General features: G+C 39.4%; 1 protein-coding gene across 20 annotated transcripts in view; it reads right to left on the minus strand.

Annotated features, from left to right (window-relative positions):
- tjp1b (tight junction protein 1b) overlaps nt 1–24,061 on the minus strand; it is a 106,277-nt gene that overhangs the window by 29,533 nt on the left and 52,683 nt on the right. For 10 of the 20 annotated variants that reach the window (XM_039647025.2, XM_039647022.2, XM_089127573.1 and 7 more), the window contains 7 exons: nt 4,241–4,297; nt 2,750–2,874; nt 1,387–1,489; nt 930–1,254; nt 620–685; nt 393–499; nt 32–200 (listed from right to left, as the gene is read on the minus strand). In XM_039647025.2, coding sequence (XP_039502959.2) covers nt 32–200; nt 393–499; nt 620–685; nt 930–1,254; nt 1,387–1,489; nt 2,750–2,874; nt 4,241–4,297 — 952 coding nt within the window. Of the gene's footprint in view, nt 1–31; nt 201–392; nt 500–619; nt 686–929; nt 1,255–1,386; nt 1,490–2,749; nt 2,890–4,240; nt 4,298–19,284; nt 19,516–24,061 lie in introns of those variants that run through there. The other 10 variants (XM_039647035.2, XM_039647034.2, XM_039647030.2 and 7 more) reach the window with 5 other exon arrangements.

The following is a 24,061-nucleotide window of genomic DNA, read 5'->3' on the forward strand; positions in this document are numbered from 1 at the left end:
CCAAATCCACTTTGATCAGACACTCTCTCACCATCTCGGTCCGAGGCATTAGCTGAAGGTATGCTGTCATCCATGTCGGGGATATTGAGCAGGGTCGCCCTCTCGTCTCTCTGCACCACCATCTTCAGCTTGCCCTTTGACCTCTCGATCAGTTTCTTAGCGTCGATCAGGGACAGATTCTCAGTCACAGTGCCATTAATCTAGTTCCAGAGTAAATGATAATAAAAAAAAAAGATTTGAACACTGTCATTTATCTCCATTAGCAAATGTCTGCGTTCTCTCATAATTCCTCACATCACTAAATGCATCACTTCAGTCACGCTCGTCACTTCCACACTCCCTTCTCTCTCTCCATCTGTTCCCCCTCCCCTACAGGTGGTCATTTATCTTACCTTGAGCACCACGTCTCCCTCCTGTATGTTTCCGTCTCGGGCTGCCAGGCTCTCGGGGGAAATGTCCTTTACGAAGATGTGGCTGGCCAGGCGAAGCCCGTATTCTGCTTACAGAGTAAACCGCAGAAACACATACAGCATGTTAGCATATGTTAGCTATGAAGTTGCTTTTTTTTCCTGATGGAAACCTGCACACACAACCCTTTTTCCTGTAAAAAATGACTAACTTTGTTTTTCATCCTTTAAGGCCAGGCAACCACTGCCGGCTGGTTCCATCAGTAGTGGGCGGGAATCTAAAAAGAGAAAACTAAAAAATGACTAGCCGTTGGCAATTCTATTGCCACGGTGTGCGTAGAGGGTTGACATAGCAAAAATGTCATGGGGACTAAAACATTAAACTTCAAATATGTTCTGACTGGATGAGATTATGTTGTTTTGTGCAGCATTTTCAATTTTATGGGGACAGACCAGCTAAAAACGTGTTGTGCTACGTGATTGGACGACACCGGTTGGCAGGCTCGAAGCGGCCATGTTCACCTTCATTTTTGCGGGACTTGATGAGGGTGACCTTGGCTGGGCGAGGGGGGAGGTTGGAGGACACAGAGTGGCGGTCCGAGCGTGGGGACAGACTCCTCTCTCTGGAGCCGCTGCGCTCTCTGTCCCGGTCCCTCCTCCCGCCCAGCCGCTCGCCCCTGCCGCTCCTCCGGCCCGTGGCTCCGCCCCCGCTGTAGGCGCTCCGGCCGCTTCGTGCCTCATAAATCTCCTCTTCGTAACTGTCATCGTCCTCGTCGTGCTCCGACATGGTCTCGCGCTCACCCGTGCGCCCCATAGGGATCTGCACCTTCCTCTTTCTCCTGATGGTCTGGACAGGAGAAACAAGACGTGATTATTCACAATTTTTAATCTCATATAAATCTCTAAAACATTCTCTTATGGATTTTAGTGCAAAATAAATGAGAGAGAGTAAAGAATAAACAAAAAGTGGGATACATACAATTTTTGCATTCTTCCCACTTTTCCGAAGTTGCTGCACTGCATATGCATGATCCACGTTGTCCATGGAGACAGCGTTGACCATCACCACCCTGTCATTCTCCCTGCCGGGGGCAAAAGGTGCAAAAAGCAGTAAGCAAAAGTGCCACTCCGACTGATCTCAGTGCAAAGCTTGATCAGCAGTCCTGTGTGCGCTCATGCGTTTACACGCTAGGAAACTCCATGTGGGTGAAGAGCAGATTTTAATTTTACATTCAAGTAAAATCAGAGCATTCTGGAAAAGAAAATCTTTCACTACGGTCTATAAAATGTCTACATCTAAAATAAACATATATTTGTCTGTTTAATAAAACGAAACGTTTAAAGGATTAGTTCACTTTTGAAAAAACTTTTGCTGATAATTCGGACATCCAAGATGTCAAATGTCTTTCTTTCCTCGGTCGAAAAGAAATTAAGATTTTTGATGAAAACATTCCAGGATTTTTCTCCATATAATGGACTTCAATGGGAACCAGACGGTCCAAGGTCCAAACGACAGTTAATAACAGTTTCATATGCAGCTTCAAATGTCTTTAAACGACACCAGACGATGAATAAAGGTCTTATCATGCGAAGCGATCGGTTATTTCAAAACTTATTCCAAAAATGTAACTTTTCTAAGGACAAATGCTAGCCTTGCTCTATTCTGTGAGGCGCGTTTGTAACGTCACGTAATACGTAATTACATTAAAGGTCACAGGCGACGTAGCCGGAAGTACAAAGTCAGTGTTTACAAGTTGCAAAACGTGCAAACTAACTCAAACGCCGTTTACAAAAAAAGGAATTAAAAGGTAAAACAACGATGTCGGACGATTTTGATTTTGCCCGTGACCTTTTGAACGTAATTACGTATTACGTGACGTTACAAACGCGCCTCACAGAATAGAGCAAGGCTAGCATTTGTCCTTAGAAAAGTTACATTTTTGGAATAAGTTTTGAAATAACCGATCGCTTCGCATGATAAGACCCTTAGTCATCGTCTGGTGTCATTTAAAGACATTCGAAGCTGCACTGAAACCGTCTTTTGGACCTTGAACTGTTTGGTTCCCATTGAAGTCCATTATATGGAGAAAATCCTGGAATGTTTTCATCAAAAACCTTAATTTCTTTTCGACTGAGGAAAGAAAGACATGGACATCTTGGATGACATGGGGGTGAGTAAATTATCAGCAAAAGTTTTTTCAAAAGTGAACTAATCCTTTAAAAGGTCACATTATTGACATTTCATTCTATTTGATCAAATTCGCCTAATTCTAATCAAATTGAGGAATTAAAGTGGACCTGAATTAGCATTCTCAATAAAGGAGGTAAGAGATGAGTCTTACTGCAGCAAGCCCTCAGCTGGGCCTCCCTTCAGCACATCAGATATGACGATGGACGTCTCCCCGCTCTGAAAGTGAGGGTTATCCCTTCCGCCCGAGATGGCGATCCCGAAGCCGAACCCTGGTGCCTGTGAGACACACATCTACATGTTACCCATCAGGTGAGAGGGACACCAAAACATTCACACCACAGTGGAAAAGCTGGAGAGGGACGGAATAGGACAGAGAGAGAATGAAAAGATAAGAGATCGGAGGCATGGAAAGGAAGATAAATGAGGGGATGTGATGGTCAGAGAGATACAGAGAAAGGGCAGAGAAGGGCAGAGAGAAAGAAAGACTGTCACAGAAATAAAGAGGAGGGAAAAGATACGATAAAACTCTTGGACCTAAATTCCATAAAAGTTCATAAATTGTCGACTTGAACAGTTTTAGTGTAACAGAGTGTAACAAAATGACTTTAAAAACAACTTCAACGCACATAAGTGATACAAACTAGCAACATGTTCATAGCTAACTAGCATAACTGCAATGTTATAGTGCATGTGACATCAAGTAACAAAACCACGACACAAAACGTAACTTATGCTGCCTTCAAGTGTTATCAGAAATGTCCTATTCCCCACTTCTGAAGTTATAGGTATGAGCTCATTGAGGCCATCAAAAAGGCTGAAAAACTACATTCAAATGAAATATTACTAATATTCAGATTATAAGATGACGCAATGAGCAAAACATTAAATGCACCGCATTAAACGGTTTATTCAAAGCAATGAAATAACACGACTGTCTTTTAAAAAAAGTGCGTAGCGTTTCAACTAACGTTTAGTGATCAAATGTAATTTCATAAATTGCATAAAAAATATTAACAAAACAGAATAATTTATTTATGCAGAGTTAAATATCATCATGGAATCTTGTTCACCACTTCTAAAATTTGAATAAACCGTTTTTGCATTTGAATGTGGGCTTTTTTTTAAATTCGAAGGATATTCGAAATTCAAATTTTCATTTGACAGCACTAGAGCTTGTCACATTTGAGTGCTTTGTTGTTGTAGAGAACAGAAATAAATAACAAAATGATATGAAGACTTGAGAGGGCGTTCATGTCAAATTTCCGACAAAGAAACTTGTTTTTAAGATAATTCCGATGTATATATGTGTGTGTGTGTGTGTGTGTATGTATATATATATATAAAGAGGAAGTCTGGGCAGGACAATAGATTATAGTTACAACCATGACCAGACTTAGTCAGAGGTTTTATTTCATTGGGTCTTCAAAACAAGTAAAGCAAGTATTCAAATAAAAATCTGCCAGCTGAACATCTTGAAATAGAAACGTACTTTTTATCAACAAGTCAAACAAATCAAATGCGATTCTACCAATATTTCTAAGGGTTTTTATTGTATTACGCAGATCACACAAACAACATGATTCGATAAGCATCCATACTTGGCTTCCCGACACAAATCAAAAAAAGAGAAATTGATTCTCACCCTGTGTAGAGTTACAGTGTGCTGTTCCCATATTACAGTCTCCTCCATTGCTGCACTCTGTATTGAGAGAAACAACAAAACAAAACAGAAAGAAAGAGATTAATAGAGAAACACACAAATCGTTAGATTAACATCAACAACTTTAATTGGTTACATTCCCACACGGCCTCAAGGATGCAGATGCATTCATTAAAATCAAGCGGGTTACACACACATTCGGAAATGTCTTTGAAAGCGTTTCAGCGCTTCACATCCGTAAATACCTTTAGAAATCCTCCAAAGACTAAATGATCTTCCTACACGTTATGTAGCAGACTTGGAAATGATGTAACAACAGACACGGAAACAAGAAAGGCAGTGAAACCGTAACGCTAGGCTTGAGGAGGAGAAAGGAAAGGACTGCTGACACACAGCAAAGCCACCTGAGGTGCTCAAACATTGATTTATTCACGTATTTCTCCATGGATTCTGCAATGCAGTCACCTCCAACAGCAGCTTCACACAGTTACTGCACAACGCCAGTGCTGCACAACTGTGATCCTACAGATCAGATCCAAAGCACTGCATACTTGGGAAACGATTTTATGTAGTCGTATGTGGTGATAATGTACTGCAACAGGGTGATGCGGAGGGTTTAAATGTGAGCGAGAAGGATCGTGGGCTGTAACTCCAGAAATCTTCCGTGAGAGCAACTGTGCCTCCCACTCGATCACATCCGTGGCAAGACCTCAAGTGAGGAAATCCATGAAGGATGAGGAATGTCACCAGTGTCAGGACCAGAGGCAGCACCTGACAGGATATCCACAACACACACACACACACAAAATTGTAACGAAGGAACTCACATTAACACGACCATGCACAAGGTACCTGAACAAATGCTAAAACTTCAAACTAAGGGTACGTTTACATGACAACGATATGCACTATTACACATCTTCTGAAAGAGTACTCAATCTCCAGATCAAAACACAGATAAAAAAAGGAGCAGATACAAGTGATAAAAGCATTGATTTGTATTATTATTAAAAGTTACTTTAGTATTATTGATATACTATTATAGCACTTTTTTGTATACTTATAATAATAATGTGTTCATTTTAGCTAGTTTTAGAAACTTTTTTATGTGCTTTTGTCAATTTTGTTAGTTTTTGTTTTCATACATTTCTATTTAGCTTTCATTTATTTTTATTTTAGTTTTAGTACTTATTTCAGGCAACATTTCTAACTTTAAATTAATTTTCATCTAATACTTATATTTTATTTTAGCTTTATTTCAGTAGCCAAAAACGATTTGTAATATCAATTAATGACACAACTGTATCAAATATTTAAATATTGATTAAATATAAAGTATTATACATACATATATATATATATATACACACACATATATATATATACACACACATATATATATATATATATATATATATATATACGCACACATATATTATACACACACACATATACACTCACCGGCCACTTTATTAGGTACACCTGTCCAACTGCTCGTTAACACTTAATTTCTAAGCAGCCAATCACATGGCGGCAACTCAGTGCATTTAGGCATGTAGACATGGTCAAGACAATCTCCTGCAGTTCAAACCGAGCATCAGTATGGGGAAGAAATGTGATTTGAGTGACTTTGAACGTGGCATGATTGTTGGTGCCAGAAGGGCTGGTCTGAGTATTTCAGAAACTGCTAATCTACTGGGATTTTCACGCACAACCATCTCTAGGGTTTACAGAGAATGGTCCGAAAAAGAAAAAACATCCAGTGAGCGGCAGTTCTGTGGGCGGAAATGCCTTGTTGATGCCAGAGGTCAGAGGAGAATGGCCAGACTGGTTCGAGCTGATAGAAGGGCAACAGTGACTCAAATAACCACCCGTTACAACCAAGGTGGGCAGAAGAGCATCTCTGAACGCACAGTACGTCGAACTTTGAGGCAGATGGGCTACAGCAGCAGAAGACCACACCGGGTGCCACTCCTTTCAGCTAAGAACAGGAAACTGAGGCTACAATTTGCACAAGCTCATCGAAATTGGACAATAGAAGATTGGAAAAACGTTGCCTGGTCTGATGAGTCTCGATTTCTGCTGCGACATTCGGATGGTAGGGTCAGAATTTGGCGTCTACAACATGAAAGCATGGATCCATCCTGCCTTGTATCAACGGTTCAGGCTGGTGGTGGTGGTGTCATGGTGTGGGGAATATTTTCTTGGCACTCTTTGGGCCCCTTGGTACCAATTGAGCATCGTTGCAACGCCACAGCCTACCTGAGTATTGTTGCTGACCATGTCCATCCCTTTATGACCACAATGTACCCAACTTCTGATGGCTACTTTCAGCAGGATAATGCGCCATGTCATAAAGCTGGAATCATCTCAGACTGGTTTCTTGAACATGACAATGAGTTCGCTGTACTCAAATGGCCTCCACAGTCACCAGATCTCAATCCAATAGAGCATCTTTGGGATGTGGTGGAACGGGAGATTCGCATCATGGATGTGCAGCCGACAAATCTGCGGCAACTGTGTGATGCCATCATGTCAATATGGACCAAACTCCCTGAGGAATGGTTCCAGCACCTTGTTGAATCTATGCCACGAAGAATTGAGGCAGTTCTGAAGGCAAAAGGGGGTCCAACCCGTTACTAGTATGGGGTACCTAATAAAGTGGCCGGTGAGTGTATATATATATATATATATATATATATACATATATTATACAAAATAATATTGATATAAAGCAATATTCAAAATATTCACATATTTTGTATATTCAAATATAAATTGGTCAATAAATTGCCATGAAAGTCTGGCACATCAGATATGGGACAAAAAAAAGTACCAAAAAAAAAAAGAAAGTACATATTTTGCCTAAAGGTTAAATAAAATACACAGTTTGATTAATAATAATCAAATAAAAAAATAATGCTCAATGCTTTGTTTTGCATGTAGGGACCCTTGTTAGTACCTTTGTACCCTTGTATGTTACCGTGTTAGTGTGAGGCTATTTTGAGCCTTGTTAGTGGTATTAACTAGCGATTTACTTATTATTTTCCCCCATATAATAGCGTTATATGCTAAACAGTTTTAAAGATAAAACTCTTTACATTCGATTATCATGAAAACAAATCTCAGAGAACGGTCGACTATGCTAGGAGTTCTCCTTTAAATAGATAAGGTTTCTGTAACAAATGAGAACCGTGATGAAAGGGCTGATAGCCTTATGTGTGAAGCACAAGCGATTGCCTCCTGATGGTGATAAAGGATAAATGACGTCCCCGTGTCACATCTTCACGAGCTAAAAGATCAAGTCTCAGTCCATCCGTCCAATTCCTTTGACCTCGCAGATAATAACTCAGGTCTCATTCGCTTCACGGCTCTGACTTCACCTTACATTGGGCCCGTCTCAAACCGCACACTACGTCTTGTTAGCGTGCAGCTAGTTAAATAGATCTACTACAATCTGACAGCAAGAGTTATGTTTATCGGTCTCTTGCCAAGGCTAAGAAACGCCTGCGGTCTGATCCCTGTAATCTCAACTGCGTTTTATAAAGAGCCTGAGAATTGTACAGCACAAGCAGTTTTGGTTCGACTGGGACACTAATCTGACCAAATGAGATCTGCTGATGAGAGGGACTCATTAGTCCAAACTTTGGTGGTGTCTAGAGAGAGAGTCAAGCGATATACTTTGAGGTATTTTATTCACTGTGCTAGATTAAACTGGTTAAAATGATAATCATGATTATTTTGCTGAAAAAATAAATAATAATATTCATGCGTGCATAGTTGCCAGGTTAGGAAGATTAAGTAAAACACCAAGCAGAAAGGCTCTGATTGGGGGATTTAAACTCTTGACATCTGGCAACCGAAAGCATGAAAGCTTGTGGAGGCTTGTTTCCAAGATGACGCAAATGTCAAATGAAAATTAAACTTTTTCAGGATAAAATAACCAATTGGCAAATATCAGAGACGTTTATGCTTCATTAATCGAGAAAAGCCAAAATCGTGATCACAATTAAATAAGGCCTAAAATGCTTTTGTTTAACTTTCTTTAGTATGAAATGTTGGTGTCTGCAAAGTTACAAAGCACAGTCACTCCAAAGGGAAGCGCTGTTTCTGAACTCGTTCCCAGAATTCCCACCCAAGGAATCCGTAAAGGGGGGAGGGGGTGTGTGTAGGCAAGGCCCGGTTGGTTTCATTGGTAGTGTGTTAAAACTAGGGATGCACGATATATCGGCCAGCATATCGGTATCGGCCGATATATGTTCATTTTTAATCTTCTCGTTATCGGCCTGGTAAATATTAAAGTCGATAAATAATGTATTATTCCCTTCAGCTGAGACACTTGTTGAGCACTGTTTATGTTTTTGAATTTCTTGAAATATGATTGAAATCTCTTCAAAAAATGAAAATCTGGTGCAACGCAAATCTGTCATATCGGCTATACAACACTATAATGAAAACATCATTATAATTGTGCGCTTGGGACATGGATTTAATTGTGAGACTTTTGTTTTTGTAATCAGGCTCTCAAAATTAGATAAAAATTTGGATTTAAGTTTATCGGCCGATATATCGGTTATCGGCTTTCAAATATAAAGAATTATCGGTATCTGCAAAATTTTCATATCGGTGCATCCCTAGTTAAAACTTGTGGTTATGGTACGGGGCATGACATTTATGAAACAAAATCAAACCTGCGGACCAATCACAACACACTGGTCCAGCAGACCAATCAGAACCCATTGCACTTTTCAGAAGGAGGGGCTTCATAGAGACAGAAACTAAAAGCGATACTGGCAGACAGGGAAGAAAGGAGCTGCAACAATATATAATGTTTAACATTTATGCATAAAAAACCTATTCTAGTAGTCAAGACTGTAAAGGGATATAATATGGCCTCTTTAAAATACAATTTATTGCAATAGTATTCCCTCTAAGAAAATGTGACGTTAGTCCCCCATCGCTCTTATAACATCAGCCAAACAACATAGCAGCGTAACGAAACATGACGGACTATGAATTCAAATAAAACCCAGAGTAGGTGCTGAAAAAGAAATGAGGAGGAGGGAGGAAAGAGAGAGAATACAAGGACAGTGCGTTGGGGGAAATGTGCTGACCTAGGGGACAATTACTGCAAGCTCAACCCTTCACCTGTGCCCTGCATGGCAATGAGGAGATGCTTGGATCGATCCGGTTCCATTAACATATCCTGCATCTCTGCGAGGCTTGTTAAAGCCACAGCTACTTCCCCAGTGGGATAGTCATGCTGGACTTTCCATGGCATATTGTACAAAAATGTAAGCTAGACAAGGCTATAGATACAAAAACAAAATAGTTGGACCTTAGTTGGGATAGATTCAATGTTATTATTTGGGATGCGAGTAAAAAAGAGGCCATTCAACTCAAATGTAACAGCAATGCTCAAATGGAGATGTTTTTGAAGCTGCAACTTTGCGAAGAAGGTTTTAGCATGGCATAATAAATGCTAATTCTGATTCTTTTAAAAACGTCACTAACGTTCTGTTTTGCTCCGTCCAACTGTTTTTGCATACTTCATCAATGACACTTGGTCAGTTTGAAACAACAAAAAATGATCATAATATAATGTTTCGATATCGATAATTATTGACATTTTTAAGACAAGTGAGTTTAAATTTAAACCACAGGTTTTTTTTAATCCACATTAAGGCAAACAACTAATTATTAGAAAAACAAAAATAGGGGTGTAACGGCTCACAAAATTCACGGTCTGTTCGAAACAACACAGTGGTGTCACTGACTGGTGTCGGTGCGTTTTCGATACAAAAAGAAAGCAATGCCGGAGAAATGTCCTTGATTAAAAAAAAAATTATTTAGTTTTCGTATTTCGTATTATTTTCGCCATTTTACAACATTGGACGTTTTCAAAACAATTTCCCCCAAGTGCATCGACGAGTGAGTTGAAACTCATTATAATATGCAAAACTGTTATCCACTCACAGCAGTGGGCGTTTACTTCAAAGTCTTCAGTGCGAGACGCCCATAAAAACCAAGCTAGGCTCAAAACTAGGGTAGAAAATAGCTTATTAGTTATTCATTTTGACGTTTTTTAATGCAAAAACCAAGCGAACGTCATAAGTTGACCTCAGACAACAATATAATACAATTTAAAAAGCCAGTTCATGACCCCTATAATGAAAATATCGAAGGCGATATCGAACATTGTTGCCGACAACTGTGTACCGTCAATAAATACAGATACCGTTTTATTGCAAAGCACTAAGTTAGATATCAAATATATTTATTGGCTATTGCCTTCAATTACAGAATAGTTGAGGATGACTGCAAGAATTTAGGATAACAGCAAGAAAACACATATGTGGGGACAACAGCTCTTTTCTATTCGTCATTCCCACTGCCCACTGGGAATCACTCAACTTTAGTCAGTGACTCCAAATCATTGCGTTCATTCCCTCCGCAGCGAACAAGCTCACTACATCACGTGGAAGGAACTGGATTAGAAATTCCATCTGCCTCTTGTACAATCTAGTCCTCTCTCCCTTGTTGAATGTTTAAAAGAAAATGCGTGAGAAGTGGTGAAAACCTTCAGTGCGTCAAACAAAGATGGCCGATTCCTAGTGTTCTGTAACTAATGCTACTTTCTTTGAACGAGCAACACACTTCTGATCTGACAGATTAGCCGTCCGAGGCATTAGACATTCACTCTCTGGAACAATAGGCTGAATCATAGAAATCTTCCCAACTAGAAACCAGAGTGCACAGGAAGACCGTAATCCAGCAAGTTAAAGCCTCAAGAGCTGCTGTAATACCACAAGAGAACGTCCTTGAAAGATGATTCACATTAACTGTTTATTTGTCTTCTTGGAGATTTAAAGATTTCTTGTCTTTAAAGCAATAGTTCACCCAACATTTACTCATGTTGTTCTGTGCAACACAAAAGAAGGTATATTAGAAAAAAAAATCTCTGTCCATGCAATGAACGGGTGATCTATCTCTTCAAGGCGTCAAAATTGCACAATTTTCAATTTTATTAACCTCCTAAAACACCTTGTTGGCAAAAGTTGGCAACAAAATCTGGCAACATCACATATATATTCTTCATGGAGAATGCAATAAATGCAATGCAATAAATCAAGAGATGCTTTTATATGCTTATTAATTGAGCATTAACTTAGAAACATGCTAATGTCCCACTCTACTTAAATAAAAGGAACACTCCAGGTATGAACATCACATTTTTATTTTAATAATGCCACCCTTCAAAAATGCCTCGTTTCAGACAAATTTTAATTGCAGTAAATCAATCTTAGAATGCATTGCAATGAGTTCAGTGGGGAAAAAAAAATACAGAATATTTTTTCATGCTAACTGGGCATTTAGCTTAGCATCATGCTAATATCCAACTCAAATCAACTTTGACCCGTCTCAATTGACGTTGCAGCAAATCGGTCACTAGTAAGGTTCTGCTAAGGATGACACCTTAGAAGGTAGCTAACTATGTGGGCAGTAGACGGTTAGGAAGCTCACTAGGGCTTTGGAACACAGCTTTGAATTTATCCTGTTAAACACAACATTACTCATCCTTCAGTTTCTCTTGACAGCCTAGGCAAGCTGCCAGCCGGCTCCAGAGTTGGAAGGTACGGAAGGAAACTTACCCAGGAATTACACAACACCAAGAGTGGGTACAAACACTTTGTTGTCTTAACGTTGTCAGCTTTAAAAAATATATGCTGCAAATAAAATACAAAGAAATATATATGTATACATTAAACATGTGCCTGTATTCAGTAAGACTATATATCACGATAATGAACATGCACGATATTGTTATAGTGGGCAGTGGGCACATATTTTTGTATATTCGTCAACCGCTATGGTGTTCATCACAGCACCAAATACAGTAAGACATAAAGATTTAAGGATATTTTCAAATATTTTATTCTGGACTACAACATACCCTAGAGATATTGATTTTTAATGTGTTAATGCATTAACTAATGAGACCTTAAGTGTTTTTAATTTGAAACATTTGTTTACTTTATACATTTTGTGTATTGCTTTATTGTATTTAAATGTCAAGTAATTTTAGTTAAAGGGATAGTTCACTGGTATGTTTTAGCTTACTTCATGAGCATCCAAGATGAAGGTATCTTTATTTCCGCAGTATTTTCAATTTTGATATTTTGAGGTCAAACCGTTCTTGTCTGTCACTCATATAATGGAGGTCTATGGTCAGTCCAAATTAAATATGATTTAATGACTCGTAAATGTAAGTACAACATTGATGGCCCGAGACACGAAACGAGCGGTTTGTGTGAGATTTCTTTTCCGCAACCGCACAAGACATCACTTCCGGCGCTTTCCAGCGCTTGCGCAGACTGAAGCACCCGCACTCTCAGATCACTTGGACGTGTCTGTGGTTACAAGAGGTAAAAACGATATAAATACTGTTCGTGTCTTAGGCTATCGATGTGTATACATTTACGAGTCATTAAAACATATTTAATTTGGACTTTGAGGTGGTGACCATAGACCTCCATTATATGACTGACAGACAAGAACGGTTTGACCTGAAAATATCAAAATTGAAAATACTGTGAAACAAAGACACCTACATCTTGGATGCACTTGAGGCAAGCTAAAACATACCAAAAATTAATTTCAAAGTGAACTATGTCTTTAAAAGAAAACGTTATTAAACCTGTTATAGTATGACAACACTGTTTTGGACCTCATTTCAATATCGTGATCAAAGCTTCAGCAATTATTGCAACATGAAAATTTCATACCATCACATGCCTAGTATAGATAAGGATTTTCTGCACACACAACATCAGCAACAAACAAGCAGAAACTTGAGGGGATACACAATATTGCACTTTGATACTTAAATACAAAACACAGTGGAACTGAATCCCGGCTGGGAAAAGTTTGCACTCTGGAGAGCAAAAGAAGGGCTGGGAGGATTAATGCCCATCTTAAGGCTGATCGGCGGCGTAAAAACGCTGATGCACAACATACCCTGCACCATTTTGCCAGAATTTATGGGTGGTTTTCAATGGCCAGTTGAGAAGCTAACAAAGGGGCCACTTGATTCCTGTTGACAGTAAATCTTAGTTCACAGTTTCTTCTGAAGTTTTGTTAAGTTTACACGCAGTGAAAGAGCTTTTAAGAGCTCAACGTTCATCTTTTAATGTGCTACAAAGACTGGGCAATAACGTTCCAGACTTTTACCAACCCGTTCAAAATTGACCCGAAGAGAAAAGCTGCATGTTCATGACTTCTGCCGACTTTTGGTTCTCTAGCTACTGAAATTCAAAGAAACGCACACACTCTCTCAAACAAACTCTGATTCTGTATGTTCAAGCTCCATGACTAAGTATGACAACACTCCTTTTTGCTGGCAAAGGCAGTCCATTTTACTTAGTCTAACAGCAAAAAAAAAAAAATTCTGATGAGGCAGCATTCTGAGGTCGTGTTTGTAAACGTAAAGATTTGTAGCACTGTAGCTATTTGCACTAATTGGTCTTGAGAGCAGCAAGGATGGAGCGATACGGTAAGAGGAAAAAGGGAAGGTTCTCTCATTTTCTAATTGACTGCTGTGTCTCCCACCAATCATTTGTAAATTAATCTTCCAGTAACTTCCGGGCAAAATGAATCGTGAAATACAGATATGTGTGATGGAAAGTTAATAATTAATGATTTTCACATTTTCTACCCATCATGTTAACATTCACCTTTAATAAAATGAACTGCACGGCAAGTCTCCTGCACAGAGCAGTGAGTGGTGAGCTAAGATGTACTAAGGTGGTTATTTACTGGCTCACCCCCAAAGTCTCAATGATATTCATTTTTTTGGCTTGAGCCAAATAAAGTGCTGTTAGCTTAGCAACACAATAATGTGAAAGTCTACTTAAATTATCAAATGTCGAGTCTACCATTTGGAACCATGTTGTAGGTGGTTGCCAAGCCATTGCCACATGGTTGCTATGAAGCGATGTGACGCCGGTGAGGAAATTTTCCCGCTGGTTAATTGACACGACAACACCGGTAATACCGGTATCACCGGGGGGCGGATTTTGCACCTCGCTTTTAAATCGATAACTCAAAGGCAAAAGTAAAATGCATAACGGTGCAGAACAGAGCTAGCATTTTCAATTAATTCCTATGGAAGTTGAACACGAACACACACACTCTTGCTCCGCACCAGTGGACATGCACTATTATGAATGCCCGTACACATTTACTTTGTCTTTTGAATTAGTGCCAATTCGGGGGTGGCAGTCGCTTGAATGGTGGGTTCTTTATTATTCTTAATAAAAAACACAACAAAACAGCACGATAACAAACTCGCTTCCATTTCGTTTTGAAACCAAAACTTCAGCCATCGTCTTGTCAGTCAAGAGTGAGGAGAAATGGGCGAAGTTGAAGAGAAATCGGACTCCTGGTGTTGATTTGTGTTGCGACTCTTGTTGGCTGAATTGAGCAGACATATTCAGTTTTTAATTGTAGTGTCTGTTCTCTCACTAAACTAAAGAAATTATTACTATAAAATCAAATCAAATCAAAACGACAGTGAGGGTGGTGCCGTGGTGGGCAAGTGATGTAAGACTATCGTCGTAAACCTATTGCTAGGTTCACATGGCTAAAAATCAAATTCTATATTTAAATGAATTGCAATTCAAGTCCCATATGAAGTTACTGAGATCACAATTCAGCTTTAGTCTAAGTTTCCACCTAGGGTACGGTCCTAGCAATTAGTGCAACACTGAATAAAGCAAAAACATGATACATCTTTTGACTTCTGCTTTTAAAGTCCCACTCTGTTTCTCTCCATACTACAAAAATAACTTGCAAGTACACAATGAACATAGCCGACATCACCTCCCTATTACTCTAAAAATAAAGCACGCCACGAATTCCACGATGCCCACAGGCTGCGATCAAACGGTCAATGTCAAGCGGCTCATAAAAATATTCCTGTATGATGGGAATCACTAACTATCGTTCTGATGCTGCTATATAAACGTATGAGAGCCCGGAGTGCTCCCGATTCATTGTGACAGATTTCCTCAATCAAGAGATTCCCACGCTAGAGATAAAACTTCATTGCGTCAATTCATCAACCTGCTCAAGTAGCGAATTGCTCGTCTGAGGAAAGCCAGGACGGCAAGGTTATGAAACGAGTCATTTGTTGAAGACACAGCTTACCTAAAGTTTGGAGGACAAGTCCACAGATAGTAAATAAAGGTTTTGTTTGAAGTAGTAAACTGCAAGTCAAGTATAAATATCAGGGTTGAGCAAAACTCAATTTCAATTAAGAAGCTGGAATTAGATCTGGACATGATGACCACATGGTGTTCAGCTCCCGAGATCATGCTGGACGCTAGAGCCAGACCGATATATCGGCAGGGCGATATTATCGGCCGATATTAGGCATTTTCCAAACTATCGGTATCGGCAGTTATAATGGCCGATAAATGAATATTTCAAATATAAAATAAAAACGGACGAAACGCGCTTGAACCATGTCATGAGTGTTGGAGTTGTATAGTTTGTCCACCAGAGGGCACTCTACACCGTCCCTGTTGGCAACACTCGTTGAGTTGGTCACGATACATACATTGCTTGAATAACAATTAAAAGAACATCCCCATCAGTTCTCTAAACTCAAATAAGCAGGACAAAATTTGTGACTATCATCCAGTTTTGCCGAGAGTGAAGCGGAATTAGCTAGTAATAGTTACGTTACGTTGTTACAGTGTCGTTGACTGCCTGACCTTTTAACTTTTGACAATGTGACTGAAGTATTTCTTTAATAGCGCGTGACAGTTATAGCAATGAGACGTATTATCTCTCCTTGGCCTGTTATATTGTAAATGTATGTTTTACAATTGGTTGCGCGTTTCTGAAATAATAATTTTAAAAAAAAATATCGGCCGATATATCGGAATATCGGATTTTGAAACCAATAAATATTTGTATCGGTATCGGACTTCAAAATCCTTTATCGGTCGGGCTCTACTGGACGCTATGAATATAATAAGTGTAAGACATGCTGTGTAAATGCAGCCACTGTTCGCACACATTATGACGCTAAACACTGCGTTCCCAGATGGACCGAGTGCACCAACGCCTTGGTCAATCTTATCTTCATATTGCAGGAAGAATCCTGGCTTGACTGGCAGCCAATGCTCTATACTGTCAGAGGTCTGGAAGCACGGGCAGTTATGGACCCTCTCACAGATGGATCGGACAGCTGAACACAGCCGTAACGAGTGGTCAGGGCCAAACTATTCTGACAGGAAGCAACCCAAGTAATTTTTAATTAACGATACAGGACCTGTTTTAGGGGGTGGAAGGGGTTATCATCTCGAACAGAGCCGGAAAAAAAGTCAGTTATTGGAAGATGCACAGATGGTGTGCGTATCCGTGGTTTTTACGTAACGACGACTGGATGGGGGCGATCTGACAGGGAGGATGATAAAACTTGGGTCTAGGATAATTGGCTTGCAAGCGGCATACAAACAATCCATGAAAATCTTGCGGAAGTTCACACTTGGCCTTCTAATAGTCAGACTCTAGAGACACTTTTAGAGATAACGCCTAGACCTGAGATAACCCATTAAAGCTATCTGCATCATTAGGGTGGAAAAGTGACGGAGTTGTGCGAGTGATTTTCTGCTTACCACCAAGTCGCCTCTTTGTAATGCGAATAGTATGTGTCAAGCTCGTCTTAACCGCTAACAGTCATTACTATGCTAGTGTGAACTGAGAGGCAGGGATTCAGTGTCTTTTTAAATCTGGATATGCAGCACATTATCCCTCACCACAGGAGAGTGAAATCGAGAGAGCGAAACGGGAGGAACTAAAAATAGCTCTCTCGTTGTTGCCGTTGGGTTCAGATGGAGGAAACCAGTGGGGCTGTGATGCGGACGACACGGAGATGACGTTCAGGGGAGACCGTGCTGGATGTAGCTAATTCAAAGTGTCGACAAGTGCTATTAGACCATTTTTATGAAGTTGTGTGAGTGTGTGTCCAGGTTTGAGATTACCTGAGCTAATCTACAAATGAATGCAGAGGTGCCACACTGTAATCAAATCAGATCTGATAAAACGTTTGTGGAGAAATGACATACTTTTCTCTCTGGACTACAAGAAGAAATCAGTGTTCATGATATAAGAAATGTAAGGACGCAAAATATTTAAAAAATCATCTGATATTAGAACTTTTTTATTGTTATTGGTCAACCATGTCTATGTATCTTCATTTCCAACCTTTTTTTGAGGATTTTGCATTGGTTTTTGCAGTAGCACTACCTAGGGATGGCTCTAGATGACTGGTTCTTGAAGAAACTTAAAGGAGTAGTTCACTTTTAAAAAGAAATTTTGCTGATAATTTACTCACCCCCATGTCATCCAAGATGTCCACGTCTTTCTTTCTTCAGTCGAACAGGAATTAAGGTTTTTGATGAAAACAGTCCAGGATTTTCTCCATATAATGAACTTCAATGGGAACCAAACGGTTCAAGGTCCAAATGAGAGTTTCAGTGCAGCTTCAAAGGGCTTTAAATGACACCAGACGATGAATAAGGGTCTCATCTAGCGAAACGATCGGTCATTTAAAAAAAATCAATTAAAAAGTTTTATAAGCACAAATGGTCGCCTTTATAAATCTTTTTTCGAGTCATGACTCGAATGGTCCTTGATAAAACCCTTATTCATCGTCTGGTGTCGTTTAAAGCCCCTTGAAGCTGCACCGAAACTCTCATTTGGACCTTGAACCGTTTGGTTCCCATTGATGGCCATTATATGGAGAAAATCCTGGAATGTTTTCATCTAAAACCTTAATTTCTTTTCGACTGAAGAAAGAAAGACGTGGACATCTTGGATGACATGGGGGTGAGTAAATTATCAGCAAAAGTTTTTTTTTTTTAATTTGTGGAACAAACAAGAAAAAAACTCATTGGTTCCAGCAGAAACTCAAAGGTGTTTGTGTGAAACGCGAGAACAAAACTCATTAATTCTTGTGAGAAACTTACTAGGGAAGGACTCTGTATCATTAACAAGATGTAACACATTTTTGGGGTAAAAACCATCAGTAGTTTGACAATGTTTTCTTTTTTTCTTTTTAAGGACGAACTGAAGCAGTTATGAAGAATATTTGAAAACTTGTCAGCCAAGAATTCTGTACTCCAATCAACGGGGCAGAACAAAAATGAAACAGGAAATGATGAAGAGAGGAACTGTGCGTCAAGTTAAATGAGTCTCCTAAAATAGATAGAAATGTAGAGATGGTATTTTATGAATGAAATTTTACGTAAAGATTATTTTTACACTGAAAGCTGTATTTCAAAAATTGTTAAAGTCAGAATTAGTGCCTTATAACATCCTTTATCACATCAGACAGGGGTTAAGTGTCTGGGTTAAGCAAGAAGCTGCATTGGACAGTGCAAACAAATGCTCCCAGAGAACATTGCGTATGTTGACTTGAAGCCAAAAGAAGATGAGGAGGGTGGGAAAACATCCAAATGTCTTAAACACACACACACACCACCTTTGGATCTGGCACCAGACTGCAACACGTAGGAGCTGATGACTGATGACTTCAGAAATGGAGAAAGATGTGCCTCAAAGTGCTGACGGTGGCTAAAAGCCCCAATCCAGGAGAACATGTGATCCCGCTTTTCAAACGGAGGAGCAGGAAAGCTCACAGCAAGGGGAGGTGGTCCCCAGAGGACGAAGTGATATCCTGCACATACACACCACAGCAACGCCACCACCGCTGCAGATTTACAGCTCTAAAGGCACACCGGTCACTGCAGCCAAGCGAAAACTACTCGCTAACGTCAATTTGCGCAACTGTTGGAGCACTTGTTGTACTCCACCAAAGTATTAAGAAACTAAGACGGACCACTGCCAAAGGTCTAATGTGCTCGCATTCAAGTTAAACCAGATTTGGGTTTGAAACGCTAAGTTACTTGCTTATGATAGACGAACCAGAATCAATGAGCGTAAACATGACTTACAGCAGTTGGATCACCTCCGAAGGCTTTCTTCAGTCATTTGTGTTCTCCAAAACCAGGGTCCCGCAGACCCGTGTGCATGCCGGCAAAGCTCCAGCCCTCATACTGATCCTGCCTGATCACACCAAGATCCCCGATTCAATCGGCACAAGGCGGGGGAGGGAGGAAGATAGTGCAGAGAGAGGGGGAAGGGAGGGAGAGAGAGAGAGGTACAAACAAAAAGAGAGAGTCCCAACCCTGCCCCGATGTAGCAGTGGCCAGTAATGAACAGCAAGTTACTGTTCAATCACTTCGGAAAAGAGATGAGGCGCATCCACCGACCCGCATCGATTTGCTGAGCGGCTCAGGCGCTTTCAAAAAGTACTCCGAGCACTTCCAGTAAAGTTGCAGCACTCCACTCGAATCGTCTTTCATTCTCGCCGAGCTCTTGCTTTCCTTCACACCAAAACGCGCTGCTGTAAATCCCAGTGGCTTGGCAACATGCAAGGGAGTAAGTGTGTGTACCGAGCTGCAGCAGTGCTTCGCTGTACAACTGCTCTGCTCAGTAGGAGCACAGATCCATCTGCAGTAGAAAGTGCTGTATCGGTCTTAACCCTTTCAGCGCCACTGGAGGGACAGCGCTCCAAAACTAGTACGCCAGCGGCTATGAAGCATGCAGGGAAATGCCAATGCTGAAGCGTTCGGAGTGCAGAAATGCAACGCTGGACGTCTTCATTATACAATCTAACTGCTAAGGCGTAAATACACTTGCGTTAGTTTTAAGAAACATGACATTAATTAATAATTTGGCTATCCAATGAAAGTGCATCACAATCAAAGTCAATCAAAACAATGGAATGTCACGGTGCGCACCTGGAGTGGATTTATAAGGGAGAGTGTGTTAATCTGGTGCCTATTCACAAATTTAAAGGATTAGTTAGTAAAAAAACTTTTGCTGAAAATTTACTCACCCCCATGTCATCCAAGATATCCATGTCATTCTTTCTTCCATATAATGGACTTCATTGGGAACCAAACGGTTCAAGGTCCAAATGAGAGTTTCAGTGCAAACTGCTAACTGTTCAAAGGGCTTTAAACGATTCCAGACGATGAATAAGGGTCTTATCAAGCGAAACGATCGCTCATTTAAAGTTTTATAAGCACAAATGCTCGCCTTGTTCTGTTCTGCGATGCGCGTTCGTGACTCTCCTGTTCGAACTCGTTCATTAAAATGAACTAATCTTTTTCAGAGTCAATTCGTTCATTTTTGTTCGTTGAATGAACCAAAGGACTCGATAAAAAGATTCTTTCATTTTGATGAACGAGTTCGAACGGGAGAGTCACACAGAACAGAGCAAGGCGAGCATTTGAGCTTATAAAACTTAAACTTTGTTATTATTTTTTTAAATGACAGATCATTTCGCTTGATAAGACCCTTATTCATCGTCTGGTGTCGTTTAAAGCTGCACTGAAACTCTCATTTGGACCTTGAACCGTTTGGTTCCCATTTAAGTCCATTATATGGAGAAAATCCTGTAATGTTTTGATCAAAAATCGTAATTTCTTTTCGACTGATATGTGATATGTGGGCGAGTAAATTATCAGCAAAGTTTTTTTAAAAGTGAAAGTATTTTTTTATTAAAATTCTATTGTAATACAAAAAAATTGGATTAACTATCCCTTTAACAATTCAACAAGTTTGGCATCAGTACAAAAACGGTTTTATATTATGTGACAGTCAAGTTAAAAACATAAGACTCAAAACTGTAACACTTATGATTAGATAAGTTGTCTTATTTAGATTTGAATGCCTTCGTGGCACCTTAAGCTTCCTCCATTTAACTCGAACCCCACTGCGTAAATGCCAGACTCAATCCTCCCTAAAATGTTAGACGTGCAGTCTGGCTGTCAGGCTGGAATCCACAGGCCAGAAGTGACGGCAGATTCCACGCACGTTTGCCTTTCCTCAACTCCTTCACACTCTTTAGCACAGCCAAAACTGGGATTACTTAGCTATCAACAGAGGCAGCATAAAAATATTGCGCTGACCAGAGATCATCTAGACCTGTCGTGCTGACAATGCTACATACCAATCATATTTACTGCTCTTTAAATTCAGTATGATGGTGGTGATAGAGGTGACCAGTTAATAAACGGGTCTTTCTGCTGAATAAGTGCCATTTGAAGCCCAACCAACTAGTTTTGTTCTTGTAGGATACAGGTTGTGTCAGCATTTCACAAATCATAAGCATTTTTATGTCCTAAAGGTTTGTGTTACTTATTAAAAATAGTTGCACATTTGATTAAATTTGCATTTGAATCCACAGCGATGTTTGAGCCATACTGCGGTCAGGGAGGAAACACCATCTTCCTCAGTTCAGTAACAGGACTAGACAGCCAGGCGAACATAAGCAGAGTTTTGTCAGATATCTCCATACTGCCAGCTCGCTGCATCTCGTTTCCAAAAACATTCGACAGCAATGTGACAAATATGTCTACACTAGAATAGCAGATTTGCTGAAAAATGACTACACTACCAAATTACACTGTTCTGAGAAGGCGCTTTTAAATAACTGCAGATAGCTGCGCATAAAAAAAAGACATGCTAATGTCTGGCATTGTTCGGTTAATTTTCATTTCAATAGGAATCCACATGATTGGAAATTTAGCTGAAAGGAAATATTTTCACAGATTTCGCAGCGATTTAAAAAGTTGGTCACATGGATTCGATGCACTGACCAGCAGAAAGTTGCTTGGTTTGAAAGTGACCATTGCTGGAGAGTTCATTTTAAAAGTAATGCATTACAATATTTTGATATAATGATAATAATGATATTAGAGCCCGACCGATAAAGGATTTTGAAGGCCAATACTGATAAAAAATTGTTGGTTTTAAAATCCGATATTCCGATATATCGGCCGATATTTATTTTTAAAAAAATTTCAGAAACGCGCAACAAAACATTAACACATTTCCCTCTGGTGGACAAACGAAACAACTCCAACACTCATGACATGGTTGAAGTGAAATGAAATGAATTAGCCTCAGGCTGAAGGAAATGCAAATTCAAACAAACCTTTCAGCTGTGCTGCCATTCTAGATCGCACAAGAATAGGACAACATAGAAGAAACTTTCTTCAGCAATAAATAATACATTAACCCTTGTGCTGCATTAGATTTTTAACACCGTTGAGTGCATTAAGGACCAAAAATGGCCACATATTAAACATTGCCTAAAATATTATATATTATTATTATTTTCCACTTTTACCAAGTTAAATCTTTTAACCAGCATCAGTCCTCATCATAACTACCAAAAATGTATTCAATTTCATGATTTTAACCCTTTAATTACCAGTTTTGTTTGCGAAACCATCGATTTGTATAAGAGGAAAAAACACAAAAATTCAATTATTTTCAATAAACTAAATGCAAAGAGAAAACTTTAGATTTGGATTATCACAGTCCCACTTTGCAAAAAATCCCACTTAGCGCGTTAGAGACCAAAAATGGCCACCTATTAAACATTGCCTATTGCCTAAAATAAGGTGCATTTCCACCCATAGGGAATAAATATGTAGTGACGTCATCTGGTGGAATACACTATATAATGCAAATATAATGCTTTTGCTTCAAAATGAAAGGATGTTTGTGCAAAAATCATGTTTCATGTATTACTGACAGCCTCAGATTTAATGGGTTTCAATGGGCCATTTTTGGTCTTTATGGTGCTGAGTGTTACTATTTGATCTACACAGTGTGTGTTATACATATTTTGAAAAATGGGATCACATTTTTTACATGTATCCAAAAAGTCACAATTTTGCCAAATTTCATACCATTTGCATTAAAACTGCCAAAATGGTCAAAGAAATTAAACTGCAAAAGACCAAAAATGTCCCTAATGCAGCATAAGGGTTAAAGACAAATGTGGTTTATCTAAACTTATTTCTGCTTTTAAGTTTGGTTAAATTAGATCATTGAAGGTCAGCAGCAAAGACATTGGTTAATAAAGTGAGATTAAATGTATTAAATGCCAGCTCAAATGTAGTCTAGTCAATAAACGGGAATTTGAATAAGTAGCTCAGATATTTTCTTGTAAATTTAAGTTACTTTACTAGTTACTTGAAAAAAGTAATCTGATTACATAGCTCGCGTTAATTTTAATGCATTACCCCGAACAAACACTTCTGTGTGAGCTGAGCTTCATACATGGCTACACTATTGACCCTAGTAAATGTCTGTCTAGCGCATGTTTACACAGAAAATAATGGTAAACCAGCGCAATGGAATGTAAAAAAGCGCTTTGTGTATTGTAAAAAAATGGATTTTCAGCTAAATAGGCTATATAACGCTGCATAGTCTTCATTGTATCAATTAAATATTCTGGTTGAAGCTACAAAAGTGATTTTCTCTTTGTATTCTGTTGTTTGATTCACTTTAATGACACAGACAGCAGCAGGTTTATTAGGCTGCCGTCACTTAGAAACCAAATGCACGGATCCGATATATGGTAACGCATCGGTTTACTTTCGCAATTGGTTTACGTTCACGCAAGCCATAAGCAAACGTGTTAACGAGGATATTCACCACGACGGGCATTTTGATCATTGTTGCATGTATGTGTTCGTTCAACCACAAATAGAACAAGACAATGAAATTCGGTATTCGCATGCTGTCTTACCTTCTTGCGTTCGAATGGTTTAAAAATCGCATGAACCAAAAATTCAATTTTGGAAACTACATAGCTGGATGAACAGCAAAAAGGTGCAGTTTAGCTTACTAGCTTAAAGAAATGCT

The sequence above is a fragment of the Pimephales promelas genome, chromosome 25, assembly GCF_988280905.1.
Source record: "Pimephales promelas chromosome 25, fPimPro1.hap1.1, whole genome shotgun sequence".
NCBI classification, from domain to species: domain Eukaryota; kingdom Metazoa; phylum Chordata; class Actinopteri; order Cypriniformes; family Leuciscidae; genus Pimephales; species Pimephales promelas.